This window comes from Oncorhynchus keta, chromosome 32 (assembly GCF_023373465.1).
Source record: "Oncorhynchus keta strain PuntledgeMale-10-30-2019 chromosome 32, Oket_V2, whole genome shotgun sequence".
NCBI lineage: Eukaryota > Metazoa > Chordata > Actinopteri > Salmoniformes > Salmonidae > Oncorhynchus > Oncorhynchus keta.
This window is the reverse complement of record NC_068452.1, coordinates 30,364,573-30,381,027: the sequence shown is the minus strand read 5'-3', so window position 1 is coordinate 30,381,027 and position 16,455 is coordinate 30,364,573. Positions and strand designations below refer to the sequence as shown.

General features: G+C 47.8%; 1 protein-coding gene across 6 annotated transcripts in view; it reads left to right on the top strand.

The window, feature by feature from the left end:
• LOC118376791 (caskin-2-like) overlaps positions 1–16,455 on the top strand; it is a 108,696-nt gene that overhangs the window by 50,470 nt on the left and 41,771 nt on the right. For all 6 annotated transcript variants that reach the window (XM_052491328.1, XM_052491332.1, XM_052491331.1 and 3 more), the window contains exons 4-5: positions 12,006–12,103; positions 15,789–15,934. In XM_052491328.1, coding sequence (XP_052347288.1) covers positions 12,006–12,103; positions 15,789–15,934 — 244 coding nt within the window. The remainder of the gene's footprint in view (positions 1–12,005; positions 12,104–15,788; positions 15,935–16,455) is intronic.

The window sequence follows — 16,455 nt, the reverse complement described above, 5'->3', positions numbered from 1 at the left end:
GGGACATGGAATTTCAAGTGGTGGGAAAGGTCTTTCATTATTCATCAGTGCTGTTGGCACTGCTCTGCTTTTCTCTCTAACGTTAAACACAGACTATACTACTGCAGGAACCCGACCCCTCATCTTATCACTACAGCTCAGTCTCATATCCTATAGCTTAGTCTAGCGCTCCATTAGTAGGCCATACGCGATCGTGTTGAAGCACAGCACACAGCAATTATGTTTACAACAGTAATCACTCATGTATATTGTGGGCTGGTTGTTTTTCTAGAACACTTTGTTGTTGGGCAATCATGGAAAGTGTTCAGTCTGTCTTGGCAGTAGTGAGGGGGGATATGACTGGGCTCTTTAGTATGTAGTACTATGAATGTTGTTCAGGTGAAGACCTGTATGAGAGGATGATGAAAGGGTCTTACTCATCCCTTACTGTAGGCGTGGACATGGTTGACATACACTCAGTGGCCAGATTATTAGGTTCACACATCTAGTACCGGGTTGGACCCCCCTTTACCTCCAGAACACCTTGAATTCTTCAGGGAATAGAATCATTGCTCAGTTGGTATCAAGGGACCTAACGTGTGACAGGAAAACATTCCCCACACCATTACACCTCCCCCTCCACCCTGTACCATTGACACCAGGCAGGGTGGGGCCATGGACCCATACTGTTTATGCTAGATCCGGACTCTGTCATCAGCATGACGCAATAGGAACCGGGATTCGTCGGACCAGGCAATGTTTTGTGTTGGTGAAGGTGTGCCCACTGGAGCCGCGTCATCTTGTTTTTAGCTGATAGAAGTAGAGCCCTCTGTGGTCGTCTGCTGCAATAGCCCATCAGTGACAAGGACCGATGAGTTGTGCGTTCCGAGATGCTGTTCTACACACCACTGTTGTACTGCGCCGCTATAAGCCTGTTGGCACAATTCTTTCCATTTTCGTCCCACTGCTGCTGACTGGGTGTTTTTTGTTTGTCTCACCATTCTCTGTAAACCCTAGACACTGTTGTGTGTGAAAAGCCCAGGAGGGTGGCAGTTTCTGGGAGACTGGAACTGATGTGCCTGGTATCAACGATCATACCACACTCAGTGGCTTAGGTCCCTTTTACCCATTCTAACATTTAATCGAGCAGTAACTCAATTCCTTGGTGCCTGTCTGCCTGCTTTATAAAGTCATCCACGGCCACGTGACTCACTGTCTGTAGGAGAGGGGTGGTGTACCTAATAAACTGTCCAACTGGTCAGCTCACGCAACTGTTATTAAGATGTGTGTGTGAGGCTGTGAGAGTGTGCTTGGCACCCATGCATCCCATTTCCGTAGACTATTTGCCCTCTCTCCGTGTATGTACTAGCATGCATGAGAGAAAGAGATTGTGTGTGTGTGTGTGTGTGTGTGTGTGTGTGTGTGTGTGTGTGTGTGTGTGTGTGTGTGTGTGTGTGTGTGTGTGTGTGTGTGTGTGTGTGTGTGTGTGTGTGTGTGTGTGTGTGTGTCAGAGAAAGGCATGCTGAACAAACACTGGTGCTGTAGTATATTAAAGGGTCTCTTTTCTGCAACCCTGTGAGACAAATTAGTATTTGAGTCTCCATGAACTTTTCCAGCTTTTGGTCTGTGTTTGGGGTGCAGTTTCCATGGAGAGCAGCACTGGAATGGCCTGGGCTGAATGGCTGTGCCTGTCTGTGGGGGACTGGTTGGATCCCTGGCCTGTGTGTCTGTGTGTCCACAGAGGGCAGTACTGCCAGGACCCGTCAACACACCCCTGTCATCTGAAGCAATGGAGGGAAAGAACCAACCCTGGCAGGAGATACACTACTAACTCTCCCTCTGAGAGCTGGACAGAAAGCCTGCTCTGTTTCCAAACTACCACAGAAGCTGACATCCATGCATGTTAGAAGTGTATGTCAACACGTGTGTGTGTGTGTGTGTGTGTGTGTGTGTGTGTGTGTGTGTGTGTGTGTGTGTGTGCGTGTGCGTGTGCGTGTGTGTGTGTGTGTGTGTGTGTGTTTTTGAAAGACTGTATATTTAAGAGAATGAAACAGTGTGTCTGAACCTGCGCTCATAAAAACTCCCTGTAAATGTTTTCATTCAGACGACTTGTACTGTCATATAAAATCCATTGACTTATAAAGGAACATATGAAAGATACCAAAGGCTTCCAAAAAAGACCTCACCATTGAAATGTATCTAAAAGTGATGTCTTAGTTCCCGTGTTTCCGAGCCATTTCATTGGCTCTAGTACTATACTACACAGTGCTATAGGGCCCTCCTGCATTGATGCTGAGCCTCGATGACCAAGGCCAGGCCACTCTGTTTGCTGAAACGATTAGCACACAGCCCAGATTGGAAGGAAGTTATTAGCCTCTGACCTCTCAGTCAGTCAGCCAGCCAGCCAGTCAGATAGACAGAGAGATACTAGACTGGCCACGTCACCTTGGGGAATGTGACACTATCAGCAGGAATGTCACTTGACAGTATGGTGCCTTGGCTCTGAGAGGCTGTAACTCTCTCACTGTCCCTGGTCTGGCTGGGGAGCAGTGTGGAGTTGTCTGTCTGCCTGCCTGCCTGCCTGCCTGCCTGCCTGCCTGCCTGCCTGCCTGCCTGTCTGTCTGTCTGTCTGTCTGTCTGTCTGTCTGTCTGTCTGCGCGATATACTACTCCAGTCTGTAGGGATGACAGCACTCCAACCTGGTACTGAGGGGCCTGATTGGAGACAGGTCAGACCCTCTCCATCTCCCTCCATACATATCTCTCTCATCCTCTCTTTCTGTCTCTCCTTCCCTCTCTCTTTCTTTCATTGGAGTGGTGTGCTAGAGTGATAAGGTAAGAGGTGTCCCTGTTCTCTTCTAGAGAGGGGAAGAGGGGGAGACGGTGGGGTTGACAAGAGGAGAGACTTGCGTGCTTTGAACACAGAGCCTTTTCAAGGGCCTTTCTCTTTTCTGGACTCTCACGTCCTGCCAGGGGGAGAACAGGAGAGAGAATTGAAGGGAAGGACAGAGGAGGGATTGTGTACCTCCGGTCTCTCACCTCCCTCTCTCCCTCTCCTGACGTCCCTCTTTCATGGCTGGGCTCTGTGTAAAGCCCCTGGCCCCCGAGTGACTTAATACATCCCCACCCCATGGCCCAAATAAACCCTGCTGCATTAGGGTAGGAAACCAAGCTCTACCTCAGAGGATAGAGGCAGGATTCACTGGGTTAAAGTGGCCCTAAGGCAGGCCTAATGAGACCAACGTCACACAGGTTTCATCTAGGTTTAGAGAGAGCTCAACTGAAGGTTCACGAAAGAGAGGGAAGGTGTGTGTATGTGCATATTCTGCTTGGTGTGTGACTCTCACAGAGGTGTGAAGTGTTTTCAGAAGCACAAATCAAGTGATTTGGGACGCGGTTCACCAACACTTCTGTACTCAATATTACAACATGAAAAACGGTTCGGTACTCAAATTTTGTTATTTTCGGTTCCATCAAATGTGTCTCACGTTTGGAAATACACTAAATGTATTGAACTTAACTTGGGCAAATTAGTAAATGCTCTATTATCATAACACATGACCAGAATGCATCAGGGATTCGTATTCCATGCAATTTTCTGAAGAGGCAACGACACAGGAATGCCCCTGTCTGTGTGCGGTGCTCGTATGTCTATCACTTTGTGTAACCATTATGGATGCTAATGATAACCGTCTGGTAGATGGAAAGCTTTTCCCAGTAGCCTATGCCTACCTGGCAGAATCAATCATTTTGCAAACTCCCTCACACATGCGCTACAGAAACACAGCTAACAACAGTGCTAAGCGTCTGCACTTGAATTAAAGGGTATCTTCACTAAAACATATTAACATCTTCTGATGTGGTTTAGTCATTGTTGTGGATTTAGAACATCTCATTTAGTTTATCTGTTTTTTAAAGCCAAACAAACTGGGAAAAATCACATTCTCTGCTTTTTTTGCCGTGTTATCGTTTGGGTATAGAGTTTAAAAAAAATGTAACCTTTATTTAACTAGGCAAGTCAGTTATAAACAAACTCTTATTTACAATGACGGCCTACCCCGGCCAAACCCGGACGACGCTGGGCCAATTGTGCACCGCCCTATAGGACTCCCAATCACGGCCGGATGTGGTACAGCCTGGAATCGAATCACTGAGATATGCAGTGCCTTAGACCGCTGCACCACTCGTGATACTAAACCTGGTATCAGCATCCAAGTCAAAATGTTTGTATCGTGACAGCACTTGTGTTCATCCCTAGTCTGGGCCTCAGCAGCTGGTTTTATTCACACAAAATATCAGTTTCTTTCCCTGCATGTCTAGCCTCCCCTACCTCTTTCTTCAGACTCTCTTTGTGTGAGGAAGCCCTGGAGTACAGCTCACGGTAACTCCATTATATATGCTGACATAATGGTAAGATCAGTCTATAATACTCTATTAAATTCATTAAGAAGCCTCCAGGTAAGCCGTATTTTGTATCGCGTTATCAAACTTGATACCTTTCTATTTGCGTTGTGATATGTGTAAGATACCTCCGTCTTTACAGTAGACCTCCGTCTTTACAGTAGGCCTCCGTCTTTACAGTAGGCCTCCGTCTTTACAGTAGGCCTTTGTCTTTAGTCTGAGGTCCCTCCATAGACTTGGGACTGGAGCAAACTTGTTTCCTATCCACCAATAGACAGACATGGTTTATTTAGATTTTAGAAGCTGTCCTGATAACTAGGCTGTTTGCAGAGATGCTCCTCACACATGCATTTTTAATGTCAGATTATTTTATCACCTCTCAGTCAGGCTGCTGGATTGAACAGAGGGATTATACTCTCTCTTCCTCCCCCTCTATCTCTCTCCTTCTCTCTTTCATTCTATTCCATTACTCTTAGAGATGATCCTGGCCCTGTCGGTTACTGTAGCCAGACACAGCAGAACCCCCCAGCCTCCCTTCACAGTACACAACTCCCTCTGGTAGAGAGACATGCCCACTGAGGCACCACTTATTCCAAAACACCCTGTAGAGCTATAGTACCGACTGTCTCTCTCTAGTACAGACTGCCTCTCTCTAGTACAGACTGCCTCTCTCCAGTACAGACTGCCTCTCTCCAGTACAGACTGCCTCTCTCTAGTACCGACTGCCTCTCTCTAGTACAGACTGCCTCTCTCTAGTACAGACTGCCTCTCTCTAGTACCGACTGTCTCTCTCTCGTACAGACTGCCTCTCTCTAGTACAGACCATCTCTCTCTAGTACCGGCTGTCTCTCTCTAGTACCGACTGTCTCTCTCTAGTACCGACCGTCTCTCGCTATAGTACCGACCGCCTCTCGCTATAATACCGGCCGTCTCTCTCTAGTACGGACCATCTCTCTCTAGTACTGACCGTCTCTCTAGTACCGACCGTCTCTCTCTAGTACCAGCCGTCTCTCTCTAGTACCGGCCGTCTCTAGTACCGACCGTCTCTCTCTAGTACCAGCCGTCTCTCTCTAGTACCGGTCGTCTCTCTCTAGAACCAGCTGTCTCTCTCTAGTACCGACCGTCTCTCTCTAGTACCAGCCGTCTCTCTCTAGTACCGACCGTCTTTCTCGCTCTAGTACCGACCGTCTCTCTCTAGTACCGACCGTCTCTCTAGTACTGACCGTCTCTCTAGTACTGACCGTCTCTTGCTATAGTACCGACCGTCTCTCTCTAGTACTCTCTCTAGTACCGACCGTCTCTCTCTAGTACCAGCCGTCTCTCTCTAGTACCGGCCGTCTCTAGTACCGACCGTCTCTCTCTAGAACCGGCTGTCTCTCTCTAGAACCAGCTGTCTCTCTCTAGTACCGACCGTCTCTCTAGTACTGACCATCTCTCTAGTACTGACCGTCTCTCACTAGTACCGACCGTCTCTCTCTAGTACCAGCCGTCTCTCTCTAGTACCGGCCGTCTCTAGTACCGACCGTCTCTCTCTAGTACCAGCCGTCTCTCTCTAGTACCGGTCGTCTCTCTCTAGAACCAGCTGTCTCTCTCTAGTACCGACCGTCTCTCTCTAGTACCAGCCGTCTCTCTCTAGTACCGACCGTCTCTCTCTACCGACCGTCTCTCTAGTACCACCGTCTCTCTCTAGTCTCTACTAGACCGACCTCTCTCTAGTACCGACCGTCTCCTAGACCGTCTCTCTCTAGTACCAGCCGTCTCTCTCTAGTACCGGCCGTCTCTCTAGTACCGACCGTCTCTCTCTCTCTAGTACCAGCCGTCTCTCTCTAGTACCGGCCGTCTCTCTCTAGAACCAGCTGTCTCTCTCTAGTACTGTCGACCGTCTCTCTCTAGTACCACCAGCCGTCTCTCTAGTACTCTCTCTAGTACCGACCGTCTCTTCTCGCTCTAGTACCGTACCAGCTGTCTCTCTCTAGTACCAGCCTCCGTCTCTCTAGTACCGACCGCCGTCTCTCTCTAGTACTGACTGGCCGTCTCTCTCTAGTACTGACCGTCTCTATAGTACTGCTATAGTACCGACCGTCTCTCTTTAGTACCAGCTGTCTCTCTCTAGTACCGGCCATCTCTCTCTAGTACCGACCGTCTCTCTCTAGTACCGGCTGTCTCTCTCTAGTAACTCAGCTGTCTCTCTCTAGTACCGACCGTCTCTCTCTAGTACTGACCATCTCTCTAGTACTGACCGTCTCTCTCTAGTACCGACCGTCTCTCTCTAGTACCAGCCGTCTCTCTCTCTAGTACCGACCGTCTCTCTCTAGTACCAGCCGTCTCTGTCTAGTACCGACCTCTCTCTACCCTCGTCTCTCTCTAGAACCAGCTGTCTCTCTCTAGTACCGACCGTCTCTCTTAGTACCGACCGACTGCCTCTCTCTAGTACCAGCCGTCTCTCTCTAGTACCGACCGTCTCTCTCTAGTAGACCAGCCGTCTCTCTCTAGTACTCTAGTCGTCTCTCTCTAGAACCAGCTGCCTCTCTCTAGTACTGACCGTCTCTCCTAGAACCGCTGTCTCTCTCTCTCTCTAGTACCGACCTAGTACCAGCCGTCTCTCTCTCTCTAGTACCAGCCGTCTCTCTCTAGTACCGATCGTCTCTCTCTCGCTCTAGTACCGACCGTCTCTCTCTAGTACCGACCGTCTCTCTAGTACTGACCGTCTCTCTAGTACTGACCGTCTCTTGCTATAGTACCGACCGTCTCTCTCTTGTACCCTCTCTAGTACTGACCGTCTCTCTCTAGTACCGACCGTCTCTCTCTAGTACCAGCCGTCTCTCTCTAGTACCGGCCGTCTCTAGTACCGACCGTCTCTCTCTAGTACCAGCCGTCTCTGTCTAGTACCGGTCGTCTCTCTCTAGAACCAGCTGTCTCTCTCTAGTACCGACCGTCTCTAGTACCGACCGTCTCTCTCTAGTACCAGCCGTCTCTCTAGTACTGACCGTCTCTCTAGTACCGACCGTCTCTCGCTATAGTACCGACCGTCTCTCTCTAGTACCGGCCGTCTCTCTCTAGTATGGGCTGTCTCTCTCTAGTACTGGCCGTCTCTCTCTAGTACTGGCTGTCTCTCTCTAGTACCGACTGTCTCTCTCTAGTCCCGACCATCTCTCTCTAGCACCGACCGTCTCTCTCTAGTACAGACTGTCTCTCTCTAGTACCGACCGTCTCTCTCTCTCTAGTACCGACCGTCTCTCTCTAGTACCGACCGTCTCTCGCTATAGTACAGGCCGTCTCTCGCTATAGTACGGGCCGTCTCTCAATATAGTACGGACCGTCTCTCTCTAGTACCGACCGTCTCTCTCGCTCTAATACTGACCGTCTCTCTAGTACTGACCGTCTCTCGCTATAGTAACGACTGTCTCTCTCTTGTACCAGCCGTCTCTCTCTAGTACCGGCCGTCTCTAGTACCGACCGTCTCTCTCTAGAACCGGCTGTCTCTCTAGTACCGACCGTCTCTCTCTAGTACCAGCCATCTCTCTCTTGTACCGGTCGTCTCTCTCTAGAACCAGCTGTCTCTCTTGTACTGACCGTCTCTCTCTAGTACCAGCCGTCTCTCTCTAGTACCGACCGTCTCTCTAGTACCGACCGTCTCTCGCTATAGTACCGACCGTCTCGCTCTAGTACCAGCTGTCTCTCTCTAGTACCAGCCGCCGTCTCTCGCTATAGTACCGGCCGTCTCTCTCTAGTACCGGTACCGGCTGTCTCTCGCTATAGTACGGGCCATCTCTCACTATAGTACTGGCCGTCTCTCTCTAGTACTGGCCGTCTCTCTCTAGTACGTGCCGTCTCTCTCTAGTACTGGGCGTCTCTCTCTAGTACGGGCCGTCTCTTGCTATAGTACGGGCCGTTTCTCGCTATAGTATGGGCCGTCTCTCGCTATAGTACGGGCCCTCTCGCTATAGTACGGGCCGTCTCTCTCTAGTACTGGCCGTCTCTGTAGTACGGGCCGTCTCGCTATAGTACCGGCCGTCTCTCGCTATAGTACTGGCCGTCTCTCTAGTACGGGCCGTCCCTCGCTATAGTACGGGCCATCTCTCTCTAGTACCGGCTGTCTCTCTCTAGTACCGGCCGTCTCTCTCTAGTACGGGCCGTCTCTCTCTAGTACTGGCTGTCTCTCTCTAGTACCGACTGTCTCGCTATAGTACCAGCCGTCTCGCTATAGTACCGGCCGTCTCGCTCTAATACCGGCCGTCTCGCTATAGTACCGGCCGTCTCGCTATAGTACTGGCCGTCTCTTGCTATAGTACCGGCCGTCTCTCTAGTACCGGCCGTCTCTCTCTAGTACCGACCGTCTCTCTCTCTCTAGTACCGACTGTCTCGCTATAGTACCGGCCGTCTCGCTATAGTAACGGCCGTCTCCCTCTAGTACCGGCCGTCTCTCTCTAGTACAGACTGTCTCGCTATAGTACCGGCTGTCTCCCTCTAGTACCGGCCGTCTCTCTCTAGTACCGACTGTCTCGCTATAGTACCGGCCGTCTCTCTCTAGTACCGGCCGTCTCGCTATAGTACCGGCCGTCTCTTGCTATAGTACTGGCCGTCTCTCTCTAGTACAGACTGTCTCTCTCTAGTACTAGCTGTCTCTAGTACTAGCTGTCTCTCTAGTACTAGCTATTTCTCTCTAGTACTAGCTGTCTCTCTAGAGTGCAGGCCGTCTCTCGTGTCTCTGGTCTGGTTATTTATGGTTAGGTGCTGTACTGTATATTATGTTCTGGCAGCTTCCTCCCCCTCTCCTCTCCATGTGGATGGTGGTGACTGCAGGCTGTGGCTGCGGCCTGGACCTGCGTGTGTGTGTGAGAGGGGAGATTTATATCTGTGGTGTTTGGACTTGACGGTGGTGCTGGAGGCAGCACTGTTACTCACCAGCCTGATGAGTTGAATCCTTCTTCCCCTCTGAGCTGAGTCACCTCTAGAGGCCACACTTTGTGTTGGCATGTCCTGACAACACACACACATCATGGCACTCATAAAACATGATGGGGGGGGGCAAATCCTCCCACCCACCCACAGTTTGGGGGCTTTCATTTTTTATTTACTAACCCAATACCCCCCTTCTCCCTAAAACAGATAAGGCTGAACAACAAAGAGAGAAAAGGGGAGGAGGGGGGAGAGACTGTCTGGATGAGGATTGGGGGAGTCTGGTCTTGATTGAGCCAAAGCCTCCAGCTCCATTATCTTTCCTGTTATTCATGTCTCCTGGTGAATCCTAGACTACTGGCTGGCTGGCTTCTACACTATAGTACTACCCAATAACACAGCCCTCAACCCACAGCCCAGAGCAGGGTTCTGGCTGAGCCTGGATTTGCTTTATATTGTGGCCTCTTTCTACATATTGAATTGGTTGTTTTACATTCACTTTACCATCAGATCACATGCAGACTTTAATTGAATCGTCACCAGTGAGAAAATGAGTGTGTGACTAACAGCCCAGGGCTGTGGTGTGTTATTGGGCTAATGGAAGAGTACTGTCTCTCTCTCTCTCTCTCTCTCTCTCTCTCTCTCTCTCTCTATCTCTCTCTCTGTCTCTGTCTCTGTCTCTGTCTCTCTCTCTCTCTCTGCCTCTGTTCTGTCTCTGTCTCTGTCTATCTCTGTCTCTGCCTCTCTGTCTGCCTCTGTCGCTCTCTGTCTGTCTCTGTCTCGCCTCTGTCTCTCTGTCTGTCTGTCTCTGTCTCGCTCTGTTTGTTTGTCTGTCTCTCTGTTTGTCTCTCTGTTTGTCTGTCTGTCTCTCTCTGTTTGTCTCTCTATTTGTCTGTCTCTCTGTCACGCTGTCTCTGTTTGTCTCTCTCTGTTTGTTTGTTTGTCTGTCTGTCTCTCTCTGTTTGTCTGTCTCTCTCTGTTTGTCTCTCTGTTTGTCTGTCTCTCTCTGTTTGTCTCTCTATTTGTCTGTCTCTCTGTCGCGCTGTCTCTGTTTGTCTGTCTCTATGTTTGTCTGTCTCTCACTGTTTGTTTGTTTGTCTGTCTGTCTCTGTTTGTCTCTCTCTCTGTCGCGCTGTCTCTGTTTCTCTCTGTTTGTCTCTCTGTTTGTCTGTCTCTGTCGCGCTGTCTCTGTTTGTCTGTCTGTCTGTCTGTCTCTCTCTGTTTGTCTCTCTGTTTGTCTGTCTCTCTGTCGCGCTGTCTCTGTTTGTCTGTCTCTATGTTTGTCTGTCTCTCTCTGTTTGTTTGTCTGTCTCTCTGTTTGTCTGTCTGTCTCTCTCTGTTTGTTTGTCTGTCTCTCTGTTTGTTTGTCTGTCTCTCTGTTTGTTTGTCTGTCTCTCTCTGTTTGTCTCTGTTTGTCTGTCTGTCTCTCTCTGTTTGTCTGTCTCTCTGTCGGGCTGACTCTGTTTGTCTGTCTGTCTCTCTCTGTCTCTCTGTTTGTCTGTCTCTCTGTCGCGCTGTCTCTGTTTGTCTGTTTGTCTGTCTATCTCTGTTTGTCTGTTTGTCTGTCTGTCTCTCTCTGTTTGTCTCTATGTTTGTCTGTCTCTCTGTTTGTTTGTCTGTCTCTCTCTGTTTGTCTCTCTGTTTGTCTGTCTCTGTCGCGCTGTCTCTGTTTGTCTGTCTCTATGTTTGTCTGTCTCTCTGTTTGTCTGTCTGTCTCTCTCTGTTTGTTTGTCTGTCTCTCTGTTTGTCTGTCTGTCTCTCTCTGTTTGTTTGTCTGTCTCTCTGTTTGTCTGTCTGTCTCTCTCTGTTTGTTTGTCTGTCTCTCTGTTTGTCTGTCTGTCTCTCTCTGTTTGTCTGTCTCTCTGTCGCGCTGTCTCTGTCTGTCTCTGTCTCTGTCTCACTCTGTTTGTCTGTCTCTCTCTCTCTGTCTGAGTGCTGCTGGTGGGTTGTTTACTGTTGAAAGACACAAGCAATGCCATTGGCCTCTAAGCCTCCCCATTGCCAAACAATCCCAATGCCCTCTCAATTGTGTCTTTCACTCAACTATACTATGTCTGTACTGAACTATCTCTCCAAACGTCATCTTCCCATCTCCTCTTCTCTGTTGTCTTTGTGCCTCTGTGCTATATCCCTCTGTTATCTTTCCATCTCCTCTTCTCTGTTGTCTTTGTGCCTCTGTGCTATATCCCTCTGTTATCTTTCCATCTCCTCTTCTCTGTTGTCTTTGTGCCTCTGTGCTATATCCCTCTGTTATCTTTCCATCTCCTCTTCTCCGTTGGCTTCGTGCCTCTGTGCTATATCCCTCTGTTATCTTTCCATCTCCTCTTCTCTGTTGGCTTCGTGCCTCTGTGCTATATCCCTGTTGTCTGTTATCTTTCCATTCTCCTCTTCTCTCCGTCTGGCTTTCGTGCCTCTGTGCTATATCCCTCTGTTATCTTTCCATCTCCTCTTCTCTGTTGTCTTTGTGCCTCTGTGCTATATCTTTGTGCCTCTGCTTATCTTATCTTCCATCTCCTCTTCTCCGTTGTCTTCGTGCCTCTGTGCTATATCCCTCTGTTATCTTTCCATCTCCTCTTCTCCGTTGGTTATCTTCCCATCTCCTCTTCTCTGTTGTCTTTGTGCCTCTGTGCTATATCCCTCTGTTATCTTCCCATCTCCTCTTCTCTGTTGTCTTTGTGCCTCTGTGCTATATCCCTCTGTTATCTTTCTGTGTGTTGTTGTCTTCAGGTTCTCAGCTCTCCACCATGCTGCTCTGACCGGAACTACAGACCTGCTGTCTGTGCTGCTGGAGGCCCAGGCCACCGTTGACATCAAGGACAGGAACGGTGAGACACAGCGCTATTTATCAACTGCTCTAAGATCAGCTAGCAAAACAGCTAACACAGGTCTCAGTGAGATCATCTCAGTCAGCACAGACATTATCTCTGATGTTTTCTATCAGTGGCACACATTGTCTTGAGATTTCATGTTAGCTGGTACATACAGATCTCAGACCAGTTAGCAACATGTGCCTCAGTACAAACAGACTCGCCTTTAATTCATATTATCTGTGATGTTTTTATTAGTGACGCACACATTGTCTTGTGATTCTACTGTATATCAGCTCGTACATTCTATTAGTTCCATCTGTGGAACAGATGTGATTTTAATATCAGCTTTCATATGGATAACCCAAAAATGTCTACTGTACTTCTGTCCCTCACTCACTGTCTGTCTGTCTTGTGTTTGTTTATATGTGTATTGTCCAGTGCCTTGCAAAAGTATTCACCCCCCATGGCGTTTTTCCTATTTTGTTGCATTACAACCTGTAATTTAAATAGATTTTTACATTTTTTATTTCATGTAATGGACATAAACAAAATAGTCCAAATTGGTGAAGTGAAATGAAAGAAAAAATAACTTGTTTCGCAAAATAAAACAAAAAGAAAAAAAGAAAATGGAAAAGTGGTGCGTGTATACAGTGGGGAGAACAAGTATTTGATACACTTCTGATTTTGCAGGTTTTCCCTACTTACAAAGCATGTAGAGGTCTGTAATTTTTATCATAGGTACACTTCAACTGTGAGAGACTAAAACAAAAATCCAGAAAATCACATTGTATGATTTTAAAGTAATTAATTAGCATTTTATTGCATGACATAAGTATTTGATACATCAGAAAAGCAGAACTTAATATTTGGTACAGAAACCTTTGTTTGCAATTATAGAGATCATACGTTTCCTGTAGTTCTTGACCAGGTTTGCACACACTGCAGCAGGGATTTTGGCCCACTCCTCCATACAGACCTTCTCCTGATCCTTCAGGTTTCGGGGCTGTCGCTGGCTAATACGGGCTTTCAGCTCCCTCCAAAGATGTTCTATTGGGTTCAGGTCTGGAGACTGGCTAGGCCACTCCAGGACTTTGAGATGCTTCTTACGGAGCCACTCCTTAGTTGCCCTGGCTGTGTGTTTCGGCTTGTTGTCATGCTACGACCCATCTTCAATGCTCTTACTGAGGGAAGGAGGTTGTTGACCAAGATCATGCGATACATGGCCCCATCCATCCTCCCCTCAATATGGTGCAGTCGTCCTGTCCCCTTTGCAGAAAAGCATCCCCGAAGAATGATGTTTCCACCTCCATGCTTCACGGTTGGGATGGTGTTCTTGGGGTAGTACTCATCCTTCTTCTTCCTCCAAACACGGCGAGTGGAGTTTAGACCAAAAAGCTCTAGTTTTGTCTCATCAGACCACATGACCTTCTCCCATTCCTCCTCTGGATCATCCAGATGGTCATTGGCAAACTTCAGACGGGCCTGGACATGCGCTGGCTTAAGCAGGAGGACCTTGCGTGCGCTGCAGGATTTTAATCCAGTAGTGTGTTACTAATGGTTTTCTTTGAGACTGTGGTCCCAGCTCTCTTTAGGTCATTGACTAGGTCCTGCCGTGTAGTTCTGGACACCTTCCTCATGATCATTGATGCCCCACGAGGTGAAATCTTGCAAGGAGCCCCCGACCGAGGGTGATTGACCGTCATCTTGAACTTCTTCCCTCTTCTAATAATTGAGCCAACAGTTGTTGCCTTCTCACCAAGCTGCTTGCCTATTGTCCTGTAGCCCATCCCAGCCTTGTGCATGTCTACAATTTTATCCCTGATGTCCTTACACAGCTCTCTGGTCTTGGCCATTGTGGAGAGGTTGGAGTCTGTTTGATTGAGTGTGTGGACAGTTGTCTTTTATACAGGTAATGAGTTCAAAAATGTGCAGTTAATACAGGTAATGAGTGGAGAACAGGAGGGCTTCTTAAAGAAAAACAAACAGCTCTGTGGGAGCCGGAATTCTTACTGGTTGGTAGGTGATCAAATACTTACAGTATGTCATGCAATAAAATGCAAACTTAATTACTTAAAAATCATACAATGTGATTTTCTGGATTTTTATTTTAGATTCCGTCTCTCACAGTTGAAGTGTACCTATGATAAAAATGACAGACCTCTACATGCTTTGTAAGTAGGAAAACCTGCAAAATCGGCAGTGTATCAAATACCTGTTCTCCCCACTGTATGTATTCACCCCCTTTGCTATGTAGCCCCTAAATAAGATCTGGTGCAACCAATTACCTTCAGAAGTCACATAATTAGTTAAATAAAGTCCACCTGTGTTCAATCTAAGTGTCACATGATCACACAATCTCATTATATATTCACTGTTCTGAATGGCCCCAGAGCCTGCAACACCACTAAGCAAGGGGCACCACCAACAAAACGGCACTATGAAGACCAAGAAGCTCTCCAAACAGATCAGGGACAAAGTTGTGGAGAAGTACAGATCAGGGTTGGGTTATAAAAAAATATCAGAAACTTTGAACATCCCACGGGCACCATTAAATCCATTATTAAATAATGGGAAGAATATGGCACCACAACAAACCTGCCAAGAGAGGGCCGCCCACCAAAACTCAGACCAGGCAAGGTGGGCATTAAGCAGAGAGGCAACAAAGAGACCAAAGATAACCCTGAAGGAGCTGCGAAGCTCCACAGCGGAGATTGGAGTATCTGTCCATAGGACCACTTTAGGCCGTACGCGTAGCTGGGCATTACTGAAGAGTAGCAAGAAAAAAAGCCATTGCTTGAAGAAAAAAATAAGCAAACATGTTTGGTGTTCGCCGAAAAGCATGTGGGAGACTCCCCAAATACATGGAAGAAGGTACTCTGGTCAGATGAAACTAAAATGTAGCTTTTTGGCCATCAAGGAAAACGCTACGTCTGGCGCAAACCCAACACCTCTCATCACCCGGAGAACACCATCTCCACAGTGAAGCATGGTGGTGCCAGCATCATGCTGTGGGGATATTTTTCATCAGCAGGGACTGGGAAACTGGTCAGAATTCAAGGAATGATGGATGGCGCTAAATACAGGGGAATTCTTGAGGGAAACCTGTTTCAGTCTTCTAGAGATTTGAGACTGGGATGGAGGTTCACCTTCCAGCAGGACAATGACCCTAAGCATACTGCTAAAGCAACACTCGAGTGGTTTAAGGGGAAACATTGAAATGTCTTGGAATGGCCTAGTCAAAGCCCAGACCTCAATCCAATTGAGAATCTGTGGTATGATTTAAAGATTGCTATACACCAGCGGAACCCATCCAACTTGAAGGAGCTGGAGCAGTTTTACCTTGAAGAATGGGCAAAAATCCCAGTGGCTAGATGTGCCAAGCTTATAGAGACATACCCCAAGAGACTTGCAGCTGTAATTGCTGCAAAAGGTGGCTCTTCAAAGTATTGACTTTGAGGGTGTGAATAGTTATGCACCCTCAAGTTTTCTGTTATTTTGGTCTCATTTCTCGTTTGTTTCACAATAAAAAAATATTTTGCATCTTCAACGTGGTAGGCATGTTGTGTAATTCAAATGATACAAACCTGCCAAAAATCCATTTTAATTCCAGGTTTTAAGGCAGTAAAGTAGGAAAAATGCCAAGGGGGTGAATATGTTCGCAAGCCACTGTATATGATCATAGATGTGCTGCCTCCTGCAGGTATGCGTCCGCTCCACTATGCAGCATGGCAGGGCAAGGCTGACTCTGTCCTTATGCTGCTGCGGGCCGGAGCTGGAGTCAATGGGGTCTCACAGGATGGACACATCCCCCTGCACCTGGCCGCACAGTACGGACACTATGACGTGGTCAGTACACAGACACACACCCACAGACAGACAGTCAGTCAGACAGACAGACAGACAGACAGACAGACAGACAGACAGACAGACAGACAGACAGACAGACACACACACACACACACACACACACACACACACACACACACACACACACACACACACACACACACACACACACACACACACACACACACACACACACACACACACACACACACACATACATACATACATTGTTAAGCACTGTCAACAGATATCCCCATTTTGCTGGATTGGGTGGAATGTATGCTGTTCTGTCCACAAAGCTGATGCTGGTTTACTGTGGGTCACTTATCTGAGATTTAGATGTGTGTGGTCATGTTTGGTCAGTCCACTTAAGTCTTAAACAGTAAACAAACTGTAAACAAACTGTCAACAAATCACAGCCATAGCCCCAAAACAGATGTGACATGGCAGGGGATAGAGTAGGATGAGTGGTGGTTGGTGGTACAGTCATTTAAGGGATTGAGGGGTCAGGGGATACGTAG